The sequence below is a fragment of the Bos indicus x Bos taurus genome, chromosome 17, assembly GCF_003369695.1.
Source record: "Bos indicus x Bos taurus breed Angus x Brahman F1 hybrid chromosome 17, Bos_hybrid_MaternalHap_v2.0, whole genome shotgun sequence".
Taxonomy (NCBI): domain Eukaryota; kingdom Metazoa; phylum Chordata; class Mammalia; order Artiodactyla; family Bovidae; genus Bos; species Bos indicus x Bos taurus.
In genome coordinates this window covers 38,296,664-38,318,765 of record NC_040092.1, presented here as the reverse complement: position 1 = coordinate 38,318,765, position 22,102 = coordinate 38,296,664, and the positions used below count along the sequence as shown (strand labels likewise).

General features: G+C 36.6%; 1 protein-coding gene across 4 annotated transcripts in view; it reads right to left on the bottom strand.

Moving 5' to 3' along the window:
- SPATA5 (spermatogenesis associated 5) overlaps nucleotides 1–22,102 on the bottom strand; it is a 322,015-nt gene that overhangs the window by 38,043 nt on the left and 261,870 nt on the right. Inside the window, exon 16 of one of the 4 annotated variants that reach the window (XM_027567289.1) lies at nucleotides 21,684–21,764. The exons of the other annotated variants lie outside the window; for them this stretch is intronic. Within the exon in view, the coding sequence (XP_027423090.1) occupies nucleotides 21,699–21,764 (66 nt within the window). The 3' untranslated portion in view covers nucleotides 21,684–21,698. The remainder of the gene's footprint in view (nucleotides 1–21,683; nucleotides 21,765–22,102) is intronic. 4 annotated transcript variants of the gene reach the window in all.

The window sequence follows — 22,102 nt, the reverse complement described above, 5'->3', positions numbered from 1 at the left end:
CGACTCTACGCAACCCCATAGACGGAAGCCCACCAGGCTCCCCTGTCCCTGGGACTCTCCAGGAAAGAACACTGGAGTGGGTTGCCACTTCCTTCTCCAATGCATGAAAGTAAAAAGTCAAAGTAAGTCGCTCAGTCGTGTCCGACTCTTAGCGACCCCATGGACTGCAGCCTACCAGGCTCCTCTGTCCATGGGAATTTCCAGGCAAGAGTGTTGGAGTGGGGTGCCATTGCCTTTTCTGAAAGGGGTCTAAATGCCTACTTTACAAACTGCTGCCCAAGGGTCCAGCTTGTACTTGTAGCATACATATAGGAGCTGGCTGCAATTCTTGGCGGAGGCCTGCAAACACTTCTCCCACCTTCTTTTTGGCCAGTTCAAACAATGAAACTAAGTTGCCAGTATCTCCCTGGAAGGAGTTTGTATACACATCTGGTGCTCTGGCTTTGAATGATCAGAAAGAGAAATTAATAAAACATCTCAATTATAATGGCATCAAAAAGAATGAAATACTTAGGAATAAATTTAACCAAGGAGGTAAAAGATCTGTATGTACACTGAAAACAACAAGGCATTGATGAAAGAAACTGAAGAAGACACAAATAAATTAAAGATATACTGTGTTTATATCTTTTTAAAGAATATAAACTGGAAGAATTAGTATTGTTAAAATGTCCATACATCCAAAGTAATCTACAGATTCAGTGCAATTCCCACCAAAATTCCAGTGAAATCTTTCACAGAAACAAACAACCTAATATTTGTATGGAACCACAAAAGTCTCTGAATAGTCAAAACAGTCTTGAGAAAGAAGAACAAAGCTGGAGGCATCATACATCCTGATTTCGAATTATATTACCAAGCTAAAGTAATCAAAACAGTATTCTGTCATAAAAATAGACACATAGATCAATGAGACAGAATAGAGGGCCCAGAAATAAACCCATGCATATATGGTCAATTAATTTTCTTAAAGCAGTGAAAAATATACAATCAGGAAATGATAGCTTCTTCAACAAATGGTGCTGGGAATCTGATCTGATCTGATGCAAAAGAATGAAACTGGACTCATATCTTACACCACATAAAAAACCAACCGGAAATGGATTAAATGTAACCTGAAACTATAAAACTCTTAGAAGAAAATACAGGAGGTAAGCTCTTTTGACAATCGTTTTGGCAATGATGCTTTGGATTTGGCACTAAAAGCAAATGCAACAAAAGCAAAAATAAACAAGTAAGATTACATCAAACTAAAAAGCTACTACACAGCAAGGAAACCATCAACATGTGAAAAGGCAACCTACTAAATGGGAGAATATATTTGCAAATTATATATCTGAAAAGGGGTCAATATCTAACATATAGAAATATAGAAGGTATTGATACAACTCAACATCAAAAAACCAAATAACTCAGTTAAAATATGGGGAAAAGGCCAGACAGTTATTTTCTTCCACATGGCATACATACAAATGGCCAACATAAAAAGGTGCTCTGCATGACCAATTATCAGGGAAACACAAATCAAAACCATAGTTAGTTGTTGCTTCACACCTGTTAGGATGGCTATTATCAAAAACAGAAGAGGTGATAAATGCTATTAAGGATATGGAAAAAAGGGAATTCTTGTACATTGTTGGTGGGAATATAAACTAATAAAGCCACTATGGAAAACAGTACAGAGGCTACTTGAAGAAAAGTTATAAACAAAAGTATTATATGATCCAGCAATCCCAATTCTGGGTACACATTCAAAATAAATGAAAGCATTACCTTGAAGGGACCCCTATACTCCTAGGTTCAGTGGAGCATTAATCACAACAGCCAAGATATGGAAACAATCTAAGTGTCTGTCTCTGGATGACTGGATAAGAAATGTGATGTATGTATATATATAACTATGTAAATATTTATAAATACACATAAAATGGAATATTATTCAGTCTTTAGAAAGCAGAAAATCCTATCATTTGTGACACAAACATGGAGAGTATTATGACAACTGAAGTAAATAGAGAAAGACAAAATATTTCATGGTATCACTTATAATGTGGAGTCTAAAAACTTATAATGGCAGAAAGTGAGGAGGAACTAAAGAGCCTCTTGATGAGGGTGAAAGATAAGAGTGACAAAGCTGGCTTGAAACTCAACATTCAAAAAACTAAGATCATGGTATCTGGTCCCATCACTTTATGGCAAGAAGAAGGGGAAAACGTGGAAGCAGTGAGAGATCTTATTTTCTTGGGCTTCAAAATGACTGCAGATGGTGACTGCAGCCATTAAATTAAAAGATGCTTGCTCCTTGGAAGGAAAGCTATGACAAACCTAGACAGCATATTAAAAAGCAGAGACATCACTTTGCCGACAAAGGTCCGTCTAGTCAAAGCTATGGTTTTTTCCAGTAGTCACGTGTAGATTTAAGAGTTGGACCATAAAGAAGGCTGAGTGTTGAAACACTGATGCTTTTGAACTTCGGTGGAGAAGACTCTTGGGAGTCTCTCGGACATCAAAGAGATCAAACCAGTCAGTCCTAGAGGAAATCAATCTTAAATAGTGACCGGAAGGACTGATGCTGATGCTCCAATACTTTGGCCACTTGATGTGAAGAGTTGATTCAATGGAACAGACCCTGATGCTGAGAAAGACTGAAGGCAAAAGGAGAGGAGGACAGCAGAGGATGAGATGCTTAGATAGCATCACTGATTCAACTGGCATGAATCTGAGCAAACTCCAGGAGACAGAAGAAGACAGAGGAGCCTGGCGTGCTGCAGTCCATGGGGTTGCTTAAGAGTCACACATGACTTAGTGACTGAACAAGAACAACAACAAAAATATATAAATAAATGGTAAATCAAACTCACAGAAGAGAAAAGTGGTTGCCAGAGGCTGGGGGAGTTGGGGAAATCAGGAGATGTTGTAAAAGGGTACAAACTTTCAGTAATAAGATGAATAAAAGGTTGAAGATTTAATGTGTAATATGGTAACCAAAGTTGATCATACTGTGATGTGTAGCTGAAATTTGCTAAGAGTAGAAGCTAAATTTTCTCTTTCACACCTACATACACATAATACATGAGGTGATGGTTGTATTCACTTGATGGAGGGAATCCATTCATAATGTTTATCAAACCACCATGTTGGATACTTTAAACATCCTACAATTGTCAATTTGGAGACGGTAATGGCAACCCACTGCAGTATTCTTGCCTGGAGAATTCCATGGACTACCAGAGGAGCCTGGTAGGCTACAGTCTGTGGGGTTGCATACAGTGGGACACAACTGAGCAACTAACACACATTTGTCAATTATATCTCAATAAAGCAAGGGGGAAAAAAGAGGAAAGCAGGAGCGCAGGAGTAAAAAGCAAAGGTGAATGCTTCTTACCTCTACTAAACTCCAAATGATAGCCTGTTAATGCCACCCAAATATAACTGTGTATTGGCTTCTCCTGCCAAGATGTCATTCTCTAAAGCTGTGGTCATATGTAGGGCACACCCATTCTACGGGCTTTTTAAACAGTATAATAAAAGGCTCCCGTTTGCTGTATGATTCCCATAAGGTAGTTTTGTTAATTATGGAAAACTGCATGATATGAAAAATAAATTAGTTTCAGCAAAGTTTGAAGTTCTCATTTCTATGGTCTGTGTATGAGCTTGGTGTGTAGGTGAACATATATACATACATGCACTGTGGCAACAGAAAAATCCACAAAATACAGGTAAAGCTAAGTCAACATAAAAAGAAAAATTATACTAGATTGTTCTGTATTATTTTACTACAGTATCTTGTTCAGATATTATTAAAATTGTGCCATTAAAGAGAGATTGCTGAATATATAAATTCTGTCACCTTACTGCCAGTGTGTGATGTGACAAGGTTCTTGAATCAGACAAAACTTTAAGAGTAAAAACTTCTTTCTATAATGTACTTTGTCATTTAAAAGGTCCCTCCCCTCATCCATCACCTCCCAGCACAGTCATCCTGTGTTTTAAAGCACTGCCATATAGTACGGCCACTGTGTGGTGTGTCATCTACATATAAAATACTGCATGTGCCCAAGTTAAAAATGCTCCTGTTGAGTAGTGAATCCCAATTCTGAGGAGAACGTTTTTCTATTCATACAGGTAGAAATATCTAATTCAAATACAGCAACATAATGTTCAAAATAGAATGTTTTTCTTCATGGTTAACAGTTCTTGGAGGGAATAATTCTCCCTTATCATTATAAGTTATAAATCATCACAATTATGAGGGCAAAAAGTAAAGTATTGAGCAAATATGGCTGTTTTTACCTATAAACATTTATAAAACATAACACGATTCCAAATAGGTATCTTTTTCTTACAGAAAGAATACATTTAATATCCTATTAAAGAAAGAAAAACAGATATGAATTTATTAAAATAAAAACTTTCTGCTCTATGAAATTTTAGATTAGAGTGAAAAGATAAGCCACAAATTAAGAAAAACTCTTTAGACAACACAAATCTGATAAAGGAAGGATATCCAAAATATATAGAGAACTTTAAAAATCCAAAAAAGAAAATAATCCAATTAAAAGTGGGCTAGTGCACTGGGACGACCCAGAGGGATGGTATGGGGAGGGAGGAGGGAGGAGGGTTCAGGATGGGGAACACATGTATACCTGTGGTGGATTCATTTTGATATTTGGCAAAACTAATACAAATATGTAAAGTTTAAAAATTAAATAAAATTAAAAAAAAAAAGAAAAAAAAATAAAAGTGGGCAAAATATCTGAACAGACACCTCACCAAAGAAGTGATATAGATGGAAAATAAGGAAATGATGCTAAATATCATAGATCATTAGGGAACTGCAAATTAACAATGAGCTATCACTATGCATGTATCTGAATGGCTAAAATCTAAGACAATGACAACATCAAAAGCTGATGAGGATCTGGAGCAACAAGAAACTTGTTGGGAGTGGAGATAGCTTGTCAGTTTCTTATAAAACTGAATGTATTCTTACTTTATGATCCAGCAATTACCCTCCTGAGTATTTACCACAAAGAGATGAAATCTTAAGTCCATAAATAAAACTTTCACATAAACATCTATAAAAAGCTTTAATCAATCTTGTAAGCATGCAAGATGTCCTTCAGTAGGTAAACAGATAAACTGTGGTACATGAAGACAATGGAATATTATTCTACAATAAAAAGAAATGAGCTACCAAGCTACGGAAAGACAAGAGGAACTTTACAAGCAAACTGCTATGTTAAAGAAGATTTCATCTATACTGCATTCTGGAAAAGGCAAAACTAAGAAGACAGTAAAAACATCAAGGGTTTGGAGTTAGGGAGGAAGGGTGAATAAGTGGAGCACATGGGGTTTTTAGTGCAGTGAAACCATTCTATATCATTATATATTTGTCAAATGTCATATGCAAGTATCATTATATATTTGTCAAAATCCATAGAAAGTACATCACCAAGACTGAAATATAAATTACGGACTTGAGTTAATAGTAATATATTAATAATGGCTCAATAATTTTATTTATTTATTTATTTTTTTGGCTCGATAATTTTAATAAATGTATCATAATAATGAAAGATGATAATAGGGGAAATGGGAGAAGGAGGTGAGAAAGTGAATGGATACTCTATGTTTTCCACTTATTTTTCTGTAAGCCTAAAACTGCTCAGAAAATAAAATTTATTAATAAAAAATATATAATTAAAAATGTCACGTAAGAGATAATTCTAGTTAATAAAAGAATATTTTAGCAATGTAGAAGAAATAGTCTTAATTTCTCTACTGAGACAGATGTTTAGAAATATGAGTCCTAAATGTAACTTTCAAGTTACAGAAATGCATCCCTGAAAAAAAAAAAAAAAAAGAATTTTGGTCCTTTGTTAATAGAAAATGGTACTTTTCAGATTTTATATACAAATACTAGAAAAATATGGTCTTAAGCATGTATGTCCTAGGGGTCATGTTTTTTTAGGGGTCATGTTTAAGAATTAGTGACCAAATATTTATAAATAGTTTTCTTTGGAAATTCTTTACTGGGTGCCTTCTAATACATCTCCCAAAATTTTATATAAAAATGTCTAATGAAGAAAAGCTTTTTAAAAGGGGCAGAAATTGGTTATGACTTTTATTCTTTAACTCAGTTGTCTTTTTGAGTTAGTGGAGGAAATTCCCAGTTTTTTATATTTTTAACAATGAATTTCCTCTTAAATTTGGACCTTAAACCAAAATTCTTTTAGAAACTAATCCCTCTTATCAAACAAAATTCTACAGATTAAGTGGAGCTGCTCCCCTCAATGCAGTCCAGATGAGGGGCCCTAGTATTTTTCTTCCTGTTTGCTCCTATGCCCCAGCCTTAGGACCACCCAGAGGAACCCTGGTGCTTTCAGAGTCAGCTTCAAACTAGTCTCTAAAATATAAATATTTTCCAATTATAAAATCACTTACTATTGAATTTTCTACTACTATTACCTATCTTTTAGTTTCTACCCTAAAGTCCCTCATGCTAATAAGGCTTAGTAAAACTTGGATGCAATCTCAAAAATGACAGAATGGTCTCTGTTCGTTTCCAAGGCAAACCATTGAATATCACGGTAATCCAAGTCTATGCCCCGACCAATAATGCTGAAGTTGGATGGTTGTAAGAAGGCCTACAAGACCTTCTAGAACTAATACCCAAAAAAGATGTCCTTTTCATTACAGGGGACTTGAATGCAAAAGCAGTAAGTCAAGAAATACCTGGAGTAACAGGCAAATTTGGCCTTGGAGTACAGAATGAAGCAGGGCAAAGGCTAATAGACTTCTGCCAAGAGAACGCACTCACTGGTCAGAGCAAACACCTTCTTACAACAAGAGAAGACTCTACACATGGACTTCACCAGACGGTCAATACCAAACTCAGACTGATTATATTCTTTGCAGCAAAAGATGGAGAAGCTCTATACAGTCAGCAAAAACAAGACCAGGAGCTGGCTGTGGCTCAGATCATGAACCTCTCATTGCCAAATTTAGATTTAAATTCAAGTAGGGAAAACCACTAGACCATTCAGGTATGACCTAAATAAAATCCATTATGATTATACAGTTGAAGTGAGAAATAGATTTAAGGGACTATATCTGATAGACAGAGTGCCTGATGAACTATGGACAGAGGTTCGTGACACTGTAGAGGAGAAAGGAATCAAGACCATCTCCAAGAAAAAGAAATGCAAAAAAGAAAAATGGCTGTCTGAGGAGGCCTTACAAATAGCTATGAAAAGAAGAGAAGTGAAAAGCAAAGGAGAAAAGGAAAGACATACCCATCTGAATGCAGAGTTCCAAAGAATAGCAAGAAGAGATAAGAAAGCCTTCCTCAGTGATCAGTGCAAAGAAATAGAGGAAAACAATAGAATGGGAAAGACTAGAGATCTTTTTCCAAGGGAACATTTCCAAGGGAACATTTCACACAAAGAAGGGCTCAATAAAGGATAGAAATGCTATGGATCTAATAGAAGCAGAAGATATTAAGAAGAGGTGGCAAGAATACACACAAGAACTATACAAAAAAGATCTTCATGAGCCAGATAATCACAATGGTATGATCATTCACCTAGAGCCAGACATCCTGGAATGCAAAGTCAAGTGGGCCTCAGGAAGCATCACTATGAACAAAGCTAGTGGAGGTGATGGAATTCCAGTTATTTCAAATCCTGAAAGATGACAGTGTGAAAGTGCTGCACTCAATATGCCAGCAAATTTGAAAAACTCAGCAGTGGCCACAGGACTGGAAAAAAATCAGTTTTCATTCCAATCCCAAAGAAAGGCAATGCCAAAGAATGCCCGAACTACCACACAGTTGCACTCATCTCATACGTTAGTAAAGTAATGCTCAAAATTCTCCAAGCCAGGCTACAACGTATGTGAACTGTGAACTTCCAGATATTCAAGCTGGTTTTAAAAAAGGCAGAGGAACCAGAGATCAAATTGCCAACATCCAATGGCATCAAAAAAGCAAGAGAGTTCCAGAAAAACATCTACTTCTGCTTTATTGACTATGCCAAAGCCTTTGACTGTGTGGGTCACAACAAACTGTGGAAAATTCTGAAAGAGATGGGAATACCAGACCACCTGACCTGCCTCTTGAGAAATCTGTATGCAGGTCAGGAAGCAACAGTTAGAACTGGTCATGGAACAACACACTGGTTCTAAATAGGAAAAGGAGTACATCAAGGCTGTATATTGTCACCCTGCTTATTTAACTTCTATGTAGAGTACATCATGAGAAACCCTGGGCTAGATGAAGCACAAGCTGGAATTAAGATTGCCAGGAGAAATATCAGTAACCTCAGATATGCAGATGACACCATTCTTATGGCAGAAAGTGAAGAACTAAAGAGCCTCTTAATGAAAGTGAAAAGAGGAGAGTGAAAAGTTGGCTTAAAGCTCAACATTCAGGAAACGAAGATCATGGCATCTGGTCCCATCACTTCATAGGAAATAGATGGGGAAACAGTGGAAACAGTGTCAGACTTTATTTTTTGGGGTTCCAAAATCACTGCAGATGGAGACTGCAGCCATGAAATTAAAAGAAGCTTACTCCTTGGAAGAAAAGTTATGACCAACCTAGATAGCATATTAAAGAGCAGAGACATTACTTTGCCAACAAAGGTCCATCTAGTCAAGGCTATGGTTTTTCCAGTAGTCATGTATGGATGTGAGAGTTGGACTGTGAAGAAGGCTGAACACCAAAGAACTGATGCTTTTGAACTGTGGTGTTGGAGAAGACTCTTGAGAGTCCCTTGGACTGCAAGGAGATCCAACCAGTCCATTCTGAAGGAGATCAGCCCTGGGATTTCTTTGGAAGGAATGATGCTAAAACTGAAACTCCAATACTTTGGCCACCTGATGCACAGAACTGGCTCATTGGAAAAGACCCTGATGCTGGGAAAGATTGAACGCAGGAGGAGAAAAGGACAACAGAGGATGAGACGGTTGGATGGCATCACTGACTCCATGGACATGAGTTTGAGTAAGCTCTGGGTGTTGGTGATGGGCAGGGAGGCCTGGAGTGCTGCAGTTCATGGGGTCGCAGAGTCGGACATGACTGAGCAACTGAACTGAACTGAAAGTGTTAAAGAACAAGAAAAGCTATAGGGAACATACTAGAATACTTTTAAGTTCTTTTCTATTTATTTTAAAAAATATAACCCCAAAATGCACCAATTAAGAGATTCATTTGAAAGAGTAAAATTTTTAAAAAATGCAGATACTTCTGTGTATGTTCTTGATTATTTAACATTATGTAGTGAATTGATTTAATCAGATTGCTTTTCAACCAGACAACTGATGATTGAGATCGTCAAAAAAAGAACTCAGAAAAGTAGGTCTGGAGGATATTAGGGGTGGGGCAAGGAACTTGGAAGATGAAGGGTGAAAAGTTATCCAAAGAGAAAAAGTGAAGACAAACCTTCTCTAATCTAATCTTGCACAGGACTGGCTTTGTGCCAAGGGAAAAAAACAATCTCCCTCATTCCTTTGGTTGGCTCTAATAGTTCATGTCCTTCTTTTTCCAGGAACTAAAATTTATACCCACTCCTGTTAGGTTACTTATACCGTGATGTACTATATTTCAGGGAACTAGCTTGGACACTTCACCAATGGAAGCATTGCTTTGAGACATAAATGTTACTTTTAATCCTTAAGAGGCAACTCAGAGTAAATTTTGTTTAAACTAGGAACTGCCTATACCAACCCGATTCTCAAAGATAATTCAGGATGAAATTAATGACTATTAACTAACAGAAATACTCTTTATTAGTCAGAAAAAAAAGAAATAAAAAATATAACATGACCCGTTCTTTAATAATGCGAGGTGTAATGGACTCTGTTAGTCTGCTTGGGCTGCCATAGAAAATACCAGAGTGGATGGTAGAAGTGCTAGACATTTATTTTCTCACAGCTGGAAATCTAAGATTGAGTGTCATCAGGGTCAATTACGCTCCCTTCCTATCTTGCAGACATCCAAAAGTATCATAGTGACCTAGGTCATGTATGACCTTTCCTCTGAACATCCGGAGGCTTTATTAGACCCTAACCATCACTTTATTTAATCCTAGTTCCCTCCTTTCCTTATATGCTTTATCTCCAAATATTATCACATTGGGGGTTAGAGCTTCAAAATATGAATTTTTCAGGGACAGATTTTGGTTCATAGCCACTGTTTAAAAAATTATAAGCAATTATGATCATGAAAAAGAGAAAAGAAAACTTCAAACTTATTAGGCACTAAGATCTCTGCCTCTCTTTTATGAGCCTGTAGTTCTCTCTGTGAAGCACATAAAATGGGAGAAATACTCTCTTTAATATTTCATATTTTGCCTACTATATGACTTTCAAAGTGAATCACATCTTGATCATCTAAAGTACCAGTTATCAAAAAAGAATTCAGGAGGTCCTCAGGCTATATCACTACTGGAGTAGCAAAAACAAAAGTTCAAAACAATACAGAACACAGCTATATACTACTTTATGCTATAAGATATTATTATAAAAATTATTATGATGAGGCTTCAGAGTAGTAATTGAAAATAAACCACTTGGGGTAGGATCCAAGTCATCCCCACATTAAACTGGATTTTATAATAAACTAGATCATGTTACAGCAGGCCTTTGATGTGTTTCAATTTTTACATAATTTATTATGTTGTATAATAGGGACCAAGTCTTATACATTTGAGTTCATTATATTCCTAAAACTCAGTGACTAATTTCTAGTTTTAGATACAAGTGCAAAGTGAATGAAAATATTAATGTAACTTGCTTTACAAAATAAATGCTCTAAAATTTTATAAATATATTTTTAAATATGTAATTTAAAAGCACCAAGGATATAATTTACTCATGAAACTATTCCTACAGGTTCAAAAATCAGGAAACTAGACATGGCAACAAATTTTGGTGTGCTGTTTATAGCAGGAGCACAATATTAATTTTATAGCATAAATGTCTTTTATTAAGTTCGAAAGAAGCCATGGATGAAATGGTAGCCCAGTGTCCATGAACTTGTGCATGTATACATACTTTACGCTCATTATGGTGGCTCAGAGGTTAAGGCATCTGCCTCCAATGCGAGAGACCTGGGTTTGATCCCTGGGTTGGGAAGATCCCCTGGAGACGGAAATGGCAACCCACTCCAGTATGCTTGCCTGGAGAATCCCATGGACGGGGTAGCCTGGTAGGTTACAGTCCACGGGTCGCAAAGACTCAGACACGACTGAGCGACTTCACTCACTCACTCACTCATATGACCAATTCAATTGTAAAATAAGAAAGTTCACTTCTTATTGACACTTCTGGATTCATCTCCCCCAAATCTCCAGTTCTGACCCGGATTTATGATACAGAGAAGAAATGAAAAAAGAAATGCTGGGGACTACGACTGTTCAGTGTTTGACCTTTTGTATTTTTAAGAATTCTGGCAAGAAGTTAATGCTAGGCAAACAAATATAATTCTTGCGTTTAAATATAAAACCATTCCTTAAGGGTTCTTTTGAAGTGAATAAAAATATGCCAAAGGACTACTTTTGCTATCACAGAAAGAAGGTCTTTTCTAAATGCCAAAAACAATTTAAGTGATTTTCCATCTTTTTGGGTAATTCTGAAGAAAAAGAGAAAATGGCTAATTTATGATTTGGAACTTCTACAATGATGAAATTGGTATGTATATTGTATCTTAATTTTTCCTTCTAAATGAACAGGGAAACTTTCCCACAAATATAAAAGCAAAACCCATTTTCCAGATTTTAAGCAAAAAGAGAGCTAGCTGTTATTAAAGACCACCAGAAATAGTATTTGGAGGTTAAAAACAGACAAATCAAAAAAGAGATGCAAATCTTAATTCTTTGTACTTTTCTTTCAAGCCTAAGGCAAGGTTAGATTCAGTTTTTAAATTTCTAAAACACAGGAGAGGTTATGTTTAAAAACAATTCAATGACTGTATTGTAACTCTGAACTATTTTACAGTTTTGGTAATATTTTAATAGAATGACACCTTTGAGAACTCAGAATCACTGTCATTTGAGGATGAAGAATAAGAACATCTCTGTGTCACCATCTAACACCAGATGACAAACAGGAGGTATTTTTGTCCTTTGCGTTACATTTCTGAGCCTTACCTAAACACTCAGGTTCAACTCTAAGCTAAAATTGAAAGGGCATAGTAATTTGGTATGTGTATTTCCTAAACAATTATTCCAGTAGAAATGCTAGGTGTACCATTTTTTTCTTTTCAATAAAAACATATTAAAAAATTACATTGTACCCAAGGAACCAAATATTACTTTAATATACTGAAATAGGGATATTATGTAGACAGTTTGTAAGGAAATACTTACAAATACTTTTTCGTACTTGAAAGTAAAAAAAAAAAAAAAAAAATGTGTTTAAAAAAGAACAAATAAAAATAGGGATTTCAGATGTTTAAATCTAAATCAGCCAAAATAAATTCTGTACGTAACTATGAATTATAGTTTGAATTTAAAGAACATACCATTATAACTAAAAACATGACATATACATAAAATACTCATGAGTATTCATAAAATCTAAGGCAGTAAAATATGGAAATATTAAACAAATCATAAGTTCTTTATATTAGAGAGCAATGAAATTGATTTTGCTGATTTATACAAATATACAACAAAAATGATTTATTGAGCACCTGCTATATGCATGAGGATAAATACACTTATGTACTTACTGTATGAATCATTTCATCTATTCTGGACAACAGATCTCTCTCATTAACCTATCTGCTAACTATAATGCAGTTTCACATGGTACAAATTGTTCTTTTTTTTAAACAATTTTTTTTTTGTTTATTTGGCTGCACCAGGTCTTCATTACATCAAGTGAGTTCTTTCAGTTGAGGAAAGTGAACACTCAGTTCTGGCATGTGGGATCTACTTCCCTGACCAGGAATTAAACCCAGGCCCCCTGCATTGGGAGTGTGCAGTCTTAGCCACTGGACCACCAGGGAAGTCCCCAAATTGTTATTAAAAGAAGAAAAAGTCTTCACTTACATTGATGGCATACTTTTCATATATCAGTTCAGTTCAGTTCAGTCGCTCAGTTGTGTCCAACTCTTTGTGACCCCATGAATCGCAGCACGCCAGGCCTCCCTGTCCATCACCAACTCCCGGAGTTCACTCAAACTCACGTCCATCGAGTCAGTGATGCCATCCAGCTATCTCATCCTCTGTCATCCCCTTTTCCTCCTGCCCCCAATCCCTCCCAGCATCAGAGTCTTTTCCAATGAGTCAACTCTTCGCATGAGGTGGCCAAAGTATTGGAGTTTCAGCTTTAGCATCATTCCTTTCAAAGAACACCCAGGACCGATCTCCTTCAGAATGGACTGGTTGGATCTCCTTGCAGTCCAAGGGACTCTCAAGAGTCTTCTCCAACACCACAGTTCAAAAGCATCAATTCTTCGGCACTCAGCCTTCTTCACAGTCCAACTCTCACATCCATACATGACCACTGGAAAAACCATAGCCTTGACCAGACGGACCTTTGTTGGCAAAGTAATGTCTCTGCTTTTGAATATGCTATCTAGGTTGCTCATAACATTCCTTCCAAGGAGTAAGACTCATAACTTTCCTTCCAAGGAGTAAGCATCTTTTAATTTCATGGCTGCAATCACCATATGCAGTGATTTTCATATGTAGATCAATTAAATTATTATTAGAAATTAGCCTACTTCTAAAGCTGAAACTCCAATACTTTGACTACCTGATGCAAAGAGTTGACTCACTGGAAAAGACTCTGATGCTGGGAGGGACTGCGGGCAGGAGGAGAAGGGGACGACAGAGGATGAGATGGCTGGATGGCATCACCGACTCGATGGACGTGAGTTTGAGTGAACTCTGGGAGTTGGTGATGGATAGGGAGGCCTGGCATGCTGAGATTCATGGGGTCACAAAGAGTTGGACACGACTGAGCAACTGAACTGAAATGGACTGAGCCTACTTCACCTCAAATAATCAAAACTGTCCAACTCTACCAGGATCTATACCACAGAATTAAAGCATGCTCTACACATTTAAAAAAAAAATCTTGAGCTCCTTCCAAGTTGGTAAAACCCCCAAATTTATCACTCTTTCGAAGATGAAGAAGCACAGATTCAATGTTTATACAAAAATTCTGGGGGGACCAGCATGGATCAATAGAGAGACTGAAAATCTGGAAGAGGAGAAACAACGGAGACTGTTAAAATGCCATTACTATGGGCCGGAGTAATTCTTCATAGATACTTACTTTGTCTGGATACCAGGCTTGAGGACTAGATTATCAGGTAGGTCTTGATGAACTTGTTGCTTTGATAACACCACTTCTTTTTATAAATGGGCTTCAGTACTTTATACTTTCAGTAATAACATGCTCTATTAAGTCTGTTGCCAGCCAGCCTCTCATTCAACATTCATTTCCTTTCTGACTAATGCTTCTTGTAATCTGACAGCAGTTTTAAACAACTGGCAAGGAGTCAGTAATACAGGTATGGCAGCACAAGGTGTTCTAGAGGATAGTTTGCTTTGGTATAAACATCCTATCTAAAATAGCCTTCAGGTAAGCTGAATTTATTGCCAATTTAAGCAGAAGTTCACGTTTGGAAATATAGAGAATGTTACATTTCCATACACTGTACATTTTTAAAACTGTAAGTTAAAATGAACATTATAACTTTGTAGCTTTTACTTACTTTCCTAACAAAGAGTTTAGGGAAAAAGCAGGCTGATGTATATTTTCATTTTATAAGAGTTTTTATTCTAATGCCTCCAGAATCATAGATACTGAGCTTGACAAGCTGTCCTTAAGAAAGCAGGAAAACCAAAGGTATCAAGGAAAAAAAAATCACTGGGCATGGGAATCTCTAAGCAATTAAAACTTTAATTTCCATTCAGTGGAAAATTGTTCAAGTTTGCTAAGGAGATTTTTTTGGTGGGGTGGAGGGGCAGGCACACCACACACCTTGTGGAATCTTCATTCCCAGACCACAGATTGAACCAGGGGCCTTGGCAGTGAAAGCATGGAGTCTTCACCAGTGGACTTCCAGGGTTCCCAGGAGAATGTTTATTAAAATCCAAATTCTAGGAACTGTCAGAGTCTTTCAAGGTTCCTATTCTTCTTGTGCCATGGTTAGGGTCTCTAGGCCATAGAAGCAAGTATTTAGAGACAATGACCACAATCCCAAGATTCCAGGTTTCTAGGAGCATTGTAAGGAAAACATAACTGTGTTATACGTCCCTGGAGGTACAATCTCTAAGGAATTCCTTATAGGACTACTCTAATCTATGACAGGTATAGGTACACATTATCAGCACTAGGAAGGATCATGAAGACCATAACTCTACTCTTTTATTAAAATACGAGAAATTGGTTCTAGAGATGATAACTGATTTGGCCAAATTAATACTGTAGTAAGTGGTCAACAAAGGACTGAAGTCTAGGTCTTGGTTTTTACCAAACAGTAAGAGAGAGGGGGTAGAGGACTGGCTTAAAAGTCATAGCCTAATTAATACATGCTTTCAGTATATCTGGTTTTTGCATTGGAAGATTTTATCATGATTCATTTAAACAGGGTAGCTACTGATTGGTCCAAAATTGCGAAAGGAATATGACAAGGCTGTTTATGGTCACCCTGTTTATTTAACTTATACGCAGAGCACATCATGCAAAATGCCAGGCTGGATGAGTTACAAGCTGGAATCAAGATTGCCAGGAGAAATACCAACAACCTTAGATATGCAGATGAAACCACCCTTATGGCAGAAAGTGAAGAGGAATTAAAGAGCCTCTTGATGCGGGTGAAAGAGAAGAGTGAAAAAGCCAGCTTAAAACTCATTAAAAAATTAAGATCATGGCATCCAGTACCATCACTTCATGGCAAGTAGATGGGGAAACAATGTTTCCATTGTGACAGACTGTCCACTGTCCACAGTGACAGACTTTCTTTTCTTGGGCTCCAAAATCACTGTGGATGGTGACTGCTGCCATGAAACTAAAAGACACTTGCTCCTTGGAAGAAAAGCAATGACAAATCTATAGAGCGTATTTAAAAGCAGAGACATTACTTTGCCTACAAAGGTCCATATAGTCAAAGCTATGGTTTTTCCAGTAGTCATGTATGGATGTGAGAGCTGGACCATAAAGAGGGCAGAGAATCTAAGAATCGAAGCTTTTGAATTGAGGTGCTGGAGAACTCTTGAGAGTCCCTTGGACAACAAGGAGATCAAAGCAGTCAATCTTAAAGGAAATCAACCCTGAATATTCATTGGCAGAACTGATGCTGAAACGCCAATACTTTGGCTACCTGATGTGATGTCCAAGGCCCTTCACACTTGTCTGACTCATTTCCCCTGGTTTATTACCTACCATTTCTACTCTCAGACTCTTTTTCTATTCATATTTCAACCTTTAATGGAATGTAGAATACACTATGTACTTTTATGCATTTCTACCTTTCTGTATGCCAGGGACACTCCCCTTTCCAGCCCTCCTATATTGGGGACTCCTTTTCATCGATTAAGACTCAGATCAGCTATCCCCTCTTTGAATCCTACTTAGTGCAGAGTTACAACTTCTTCTTTTTCCCACAGTATTCTGCACATGACTATATCATATCACATAAACACATTGTATTGGAGAAAGAAACAGCAACCGACTCCAGTATTCTTGCCTGGAAAATCCCGTGGACAGAGGAGTCTGGTGGGTTACAGTCCATGGAGTCATAAAGAGTTAGACACAACTCAGCACACACACAAACACATTACATAGAACTTAGTTGTTTATATGTCTTTCCCTCTAAACTGAAGATCTTATTCACAATACCTGGGGAAATACTGTAAGTAAATAAAGAAAAACATAGTTCCTAACTTTAAGTAGCTTATAATTTTTGTGAAGATGACAATAACTGTAAGAAAAGTACATATAAAAAAAGTGTCAAGATGTTTCATACCCACTGTCCACAAGAGGAGGCAAACCTTTATCAAAGACCAGAGATGTCAAAGGGACTATGGAACTTTTTCAAAGATACTTCTGTTGACTCAGAGGCAGGAAGAGCCTTTCAGGACGAGTTCAAGGATCTGATTTCTGGTTCTGGGTCTGTCACATTTGTTTGTTATGGGACTTCAGATAAATCAGTATCAAAAAAAGTTTAAAACTACAAGTGTCACTTTAGTGAATGTTAAAATTGGTATTTTTGTTCATTAGGATTACTTAGAATCAACACACAAATCATCCATCCACCATAGAGTTCACTGATGCAGTGGACACATGGCTGCTGTGCTGGGAGTCCAAGAAGTACAGAACCTAGTTTCTGCCATAGACAATCTTACAGTTTGTCTGGCGGGACATGAGGCGGCTGCCCTTATTAAAATAACCAGAAGGGAAAATATCCTAAGAGCCAAACAAATGAAACAAAAATCAGAGTAAAAGCATTCAAAAGGAGAAGCCATTTTTGGGTGGGTTTGTCATGATGGTTTTATGACAAAGCAGTGATTTCAACAGGCTGTGTGAGCAAAGAGTACTTTGAAACTCTGGGGTATAGATACAGAATTTTAGGGTAAACGCACAATAAAGAGTGGAGAGAACAAAGATCTCAAATAAGAGCAGTAGACCAAATGGTCACAACAGCACGATTTCACAGGGCAGTTTCTGATTAGGCAGGACAGGCAGATTGCAGGTGTATCTACAGGAGGTTGCTAAGTCCCATGGTGCCTGCTGCACTTAGAGATGTGAACACTGCTGCTAATCACTCTCCACCAGCACTGCACAGGGAGCCAAAACGTGTCCTGTCCTGCCTGAGGATCTTGAGACCTGTCTCAGATGTGTTGCTAGGCTGGTCATATAAAGAGTCAATCTATGCCAGGTTCCAGTACATTGATCATGATTTTTAGATTAGGGAAAATAGTCACAGGAGGATTCATGGAGGAAAAGTACAGATATCCTACATGATTATAATTGCTCCTTCTGTTTTCACTGGGTAGGAGAAAAGAGAAAGTATGTTATAAGAATAATAGTCAGCAAGACAATAAAGTAGGCAGGAGGAGAAGGGAACAACAGAAGTCGAGATGGTTGGATGCCATCATCGACATGATAGACATGAATTTGAGGAGGCTCGAGGAGTTGGTGATGGACAGGGAAGCCTTGTGTGCTGCAGTCCATGGGGTCACAAAGAGTTGGACACGACTGAGTGACTGAACAACAACTTTATTAGCTATAATAGCTCAAGCACAGTGCATAGAACCCTTTTTGAATTAATGGGGCACACTGAAAGTTGATTTTTTTAATGTCAAGCTGACATGAAGATTTTGAGCTTTTATTAGACTCAGAAGGGCCCAGACTTAGACTACAAAACAGAATTCAGGGCAAGACACATCACTTTAGTAAAACAAAGATAAGACTAAATTTACATGAAGTTAAAGCTTTTTAAAAAATTAATGTGAAATGAATTTAACTCTAACAAATTGCTAGAGCTAGATTCATAAGATAGTCATCTTATGAATGGGTCACTATATTAGGTAGATTTCTACAGTTGGAGAAAAGTGTAAGAGGCAAACTCAATTATTATTTATTAACAGCTTTCAGATAAATTATCTGGTTATTGAGACCATGCAAAACTGTTTTATGGCAGCATCATTCAATACTGCAGTGGTAAATATAAACACTGAACTGATATGAGGAGGATAAAATAAGGGCAATTAACATTTATGAAGCACTCATTATGTGTCAGGCCTTGTTGCTTTTACATTTATTATCTCACTCAACCCTCAAAACAGTTTGTCATGCAGGCATTTCACAGATGAAGAAACTAAGATTCAAAGAAGTTAAATATTAAATAACTTGTCTGAAGCAACTCTGAAGAAATGAGCTACAATTCAACTGTATTATTAAAATTGTTTTTTCTCCTACTTAATTGCCTCTCTTGAAAGCTGAATTCTCAAATCTTGATATGTGAAATAAATGCTATGATTGCCTATATTACTCATAAATGTATAGCTGATACCTGGCTCTTAGATGTTTTGTCAATTTAACGAGATAATCACTAAAACGAGGATAACATCCAAATGCAAATAGTTAATATAAATTTTACTGACATTAATTGTCAGCCTGTTTCAGCAAATTCTTATACCGAGGAAATTATGTATCTTATTCATCACCTCTGTCTTCAAGCACATGGCACACGAGTAATGGGCCCAGTTATGGCTTAATATACATATATTTATGATTGCTGATTTCCTGCCAGTGGTAAAAGTTTTCCAAAAGGAACTAGGATAATTTGACATAGCAGAAATACATGAAGTGGAATCTGCTACAAATAACTTAAAAAACAAAAATCAAAGCAAAAGAAAACAATAGCCATAACCAAAAAAGACTTCTTATTTCCTCCTGAGCTGAATTCCCATCTGCTTTTAAATGGCAACATGTTTTTCCATTAAGTGGAAGCTACAGCCAAGAAATCAAAGACAATGAGGCTCTGGCCACCGGGGAATAGCGGGCTGCAGGGGTGGCTGATGGACGCTGCCTGCTTCAGCCTCTCTGCAGAAGATACTCCCTAGGGACCACCTTCTCCTTTCAGTGGGTGACAAACTTCCCCTTGGGACTCTCCTTAGGATTAAAAAATATATTCTAATTCCCTGTAGACCCTTTCCAAGGAGGAAAAATAAAGTAACTCAGTATAAGGAGCTATTTCAATCTCTGGGTGTCTGTAAGCTTCCATGAAACAAAAGCACCAGGTGACAAAAATTTCTTTTGAAAAAGTAACCCCTCTTATCCCAGTTGCTTAATAAGTGCCGATATCATCTCCATCCCAATTATCCTCTACAACTTTTTAATTAAAAAGATAAATAAAATACGCACCACAGTTAAAGTAAACATTTTGTTTCCAAAAAAACAGAGTGCCAGTAATTTCCTCATTTCTGGCTCACCCAGACAAATTTTTGTTAAATAGTTGATATTGTACAGCCAAATAAAATTAATTTTATATAATACTGAATACTATATATATATACTATATATAATACTGAATACTGAATATACTACTTTACTGAGAAGACAATAATTAACTGAGTCGGCAGTTTCATTTTTATACCAAAAGCGGCCACAGAGACACTTCAACCCTGAAAAAGAGGTTGTGCCCATAGCTGGACGCATTGCTATAAGAAGTTTCCTATATGACAAATGAGGAGGGAAAGTCTTGTTTTTCCTAAATATAATTTTTTCAGTTTATTAAGTCTTTGTTAAGTATATTCTATGTAGTAGGCTTTGTGCTGGCCTTGCTGGGGGAAGAAATAAATTAGTGACATCAGTGATAAAGCAGTGAGTCTGTAGGAGTCACATGACTGAAGCGAAAACTTTGACTTTGTTTTTACTATTTAAAAACCCATAAAAACTAATTTTGGCTTTCAAACATTGTCTTGCCATTTTCATTCTGATACAGAGAAGAAAAAAAGATGAGATCTTATATTTTATGTGAAGCTAAGTTTAATCTATCTTAAATTTCCTATTGATCAATTTTAAGACTTAAAAAAGTTAGTATTTCTTTTCAAAGAATAGGGCACCTGTGTGAATTACCTAAATATTGAGACTAAACCCTCCTCTCAAAACAAAAACTGTGTAACTAATCTGTCTTGTCCAAATTGAAAACGCAGAACTACAAAGATATATATCTGGAATAAGTGTCTATAAAATTGTAGTCATACACTAATTATAATAAGGACCACAGTGGAATACCCTTCCCTCATCCAAGCATTATGGGACACAAAAATGTAAAGCGAGGGACAGAAATGTCTGCTACTTTCTCTATGACTATTTTTAGAAGATCTGATATAAAAATTAATCAGAAATGAATGTGCTTATATTTTAGGCTGAATAAGGCATGTACTACATAAGAATTAGCAAGCTGGTACAATAATTCCTGGCACCAAATGAGTTTTTACTTCTCAGCCAGACAGAACCTCACTGGCTTTGATTTTTGTTTTGCACTTCTGTGTTACTATCATGAATTACTTCAAAGTGAGAAAGGCATATTTATACTTTGCTAACTGCTCTTCCACTTCACTTAAGTGAAAGATTTATGGTTTCTTCTCCTGGCTGTTTCCTGTAAACTGACGTACCATATACAGGATGCCAGCCTTTGCTCTTACATCAAAAACGAAATTTTAGAAATGCTACAGCAGTCGGCTAGCAGTAACTATATGTTCATTTTAACTTAATGGATGGTCATGCCAAAGAGATGCTCATAAAGATTATTGTTTTAGACAAGACTTTAAACGTAAAGGCACTTTAACTGCGTCTCAAGCTTTCTACAAGAATTTTCGACCCCAGTGAATTTAAACATTTAAAGGGGGAAAATCAAATATACATAGTTCACAGTTGCAGAAACAATTAGTAGATCTGAGATTTTTTTTTGGTTGTTGCTATTAGCTATGACTGCATGATATACTAAATCCAATTCCACATGTAAATTTATCTACAAGACTTTGATTATCATATGGTTTATTATGTATTAGTCTCTTTGGTTTTTATAGAAGACAGATAAAAATAACAGCAAGTAAAACAGAAAGTGGAGTCCCAGTCTGCTGGATAATTCAGAATGAAAAGAATCTGCAACTTCGTATTTATGAGAGTATTAATTTTCTAGTACAAACCTGTATCAGTGGTATTCAGAAGAGATTTCTGTGTTGAACACATGTAGAAAAGTTGCACAAGTATTTTAGTGGAATTTTATTCTGTAAACAAAAACAGCCTAAGTAAAGAGTTGCTAAGGAGAGAAAAATATCTCTTACTTAATAGGCCATACTTAAAATTTTCATATTTTCACAGAGGTGTTGCTGTTCTTGTTTAAACTGTATTTTTACTATTAAGAGCAGGCTGGCTGTCCCTTTTATGGTTTTTATCACAGAATCTTTGTAGATTGAGATAATTTTCCAAAAGCTTAAAAGATAAGAAAATCAAGTCTTTTGTATTTCGGAGTATGTTCATGATATCTTAATCTCATTTTTATGATCTTTATGAGAACACAGTAGGGAAAGTTGTGCACTATTTCCATTTGCTAGGTAAAGGAATC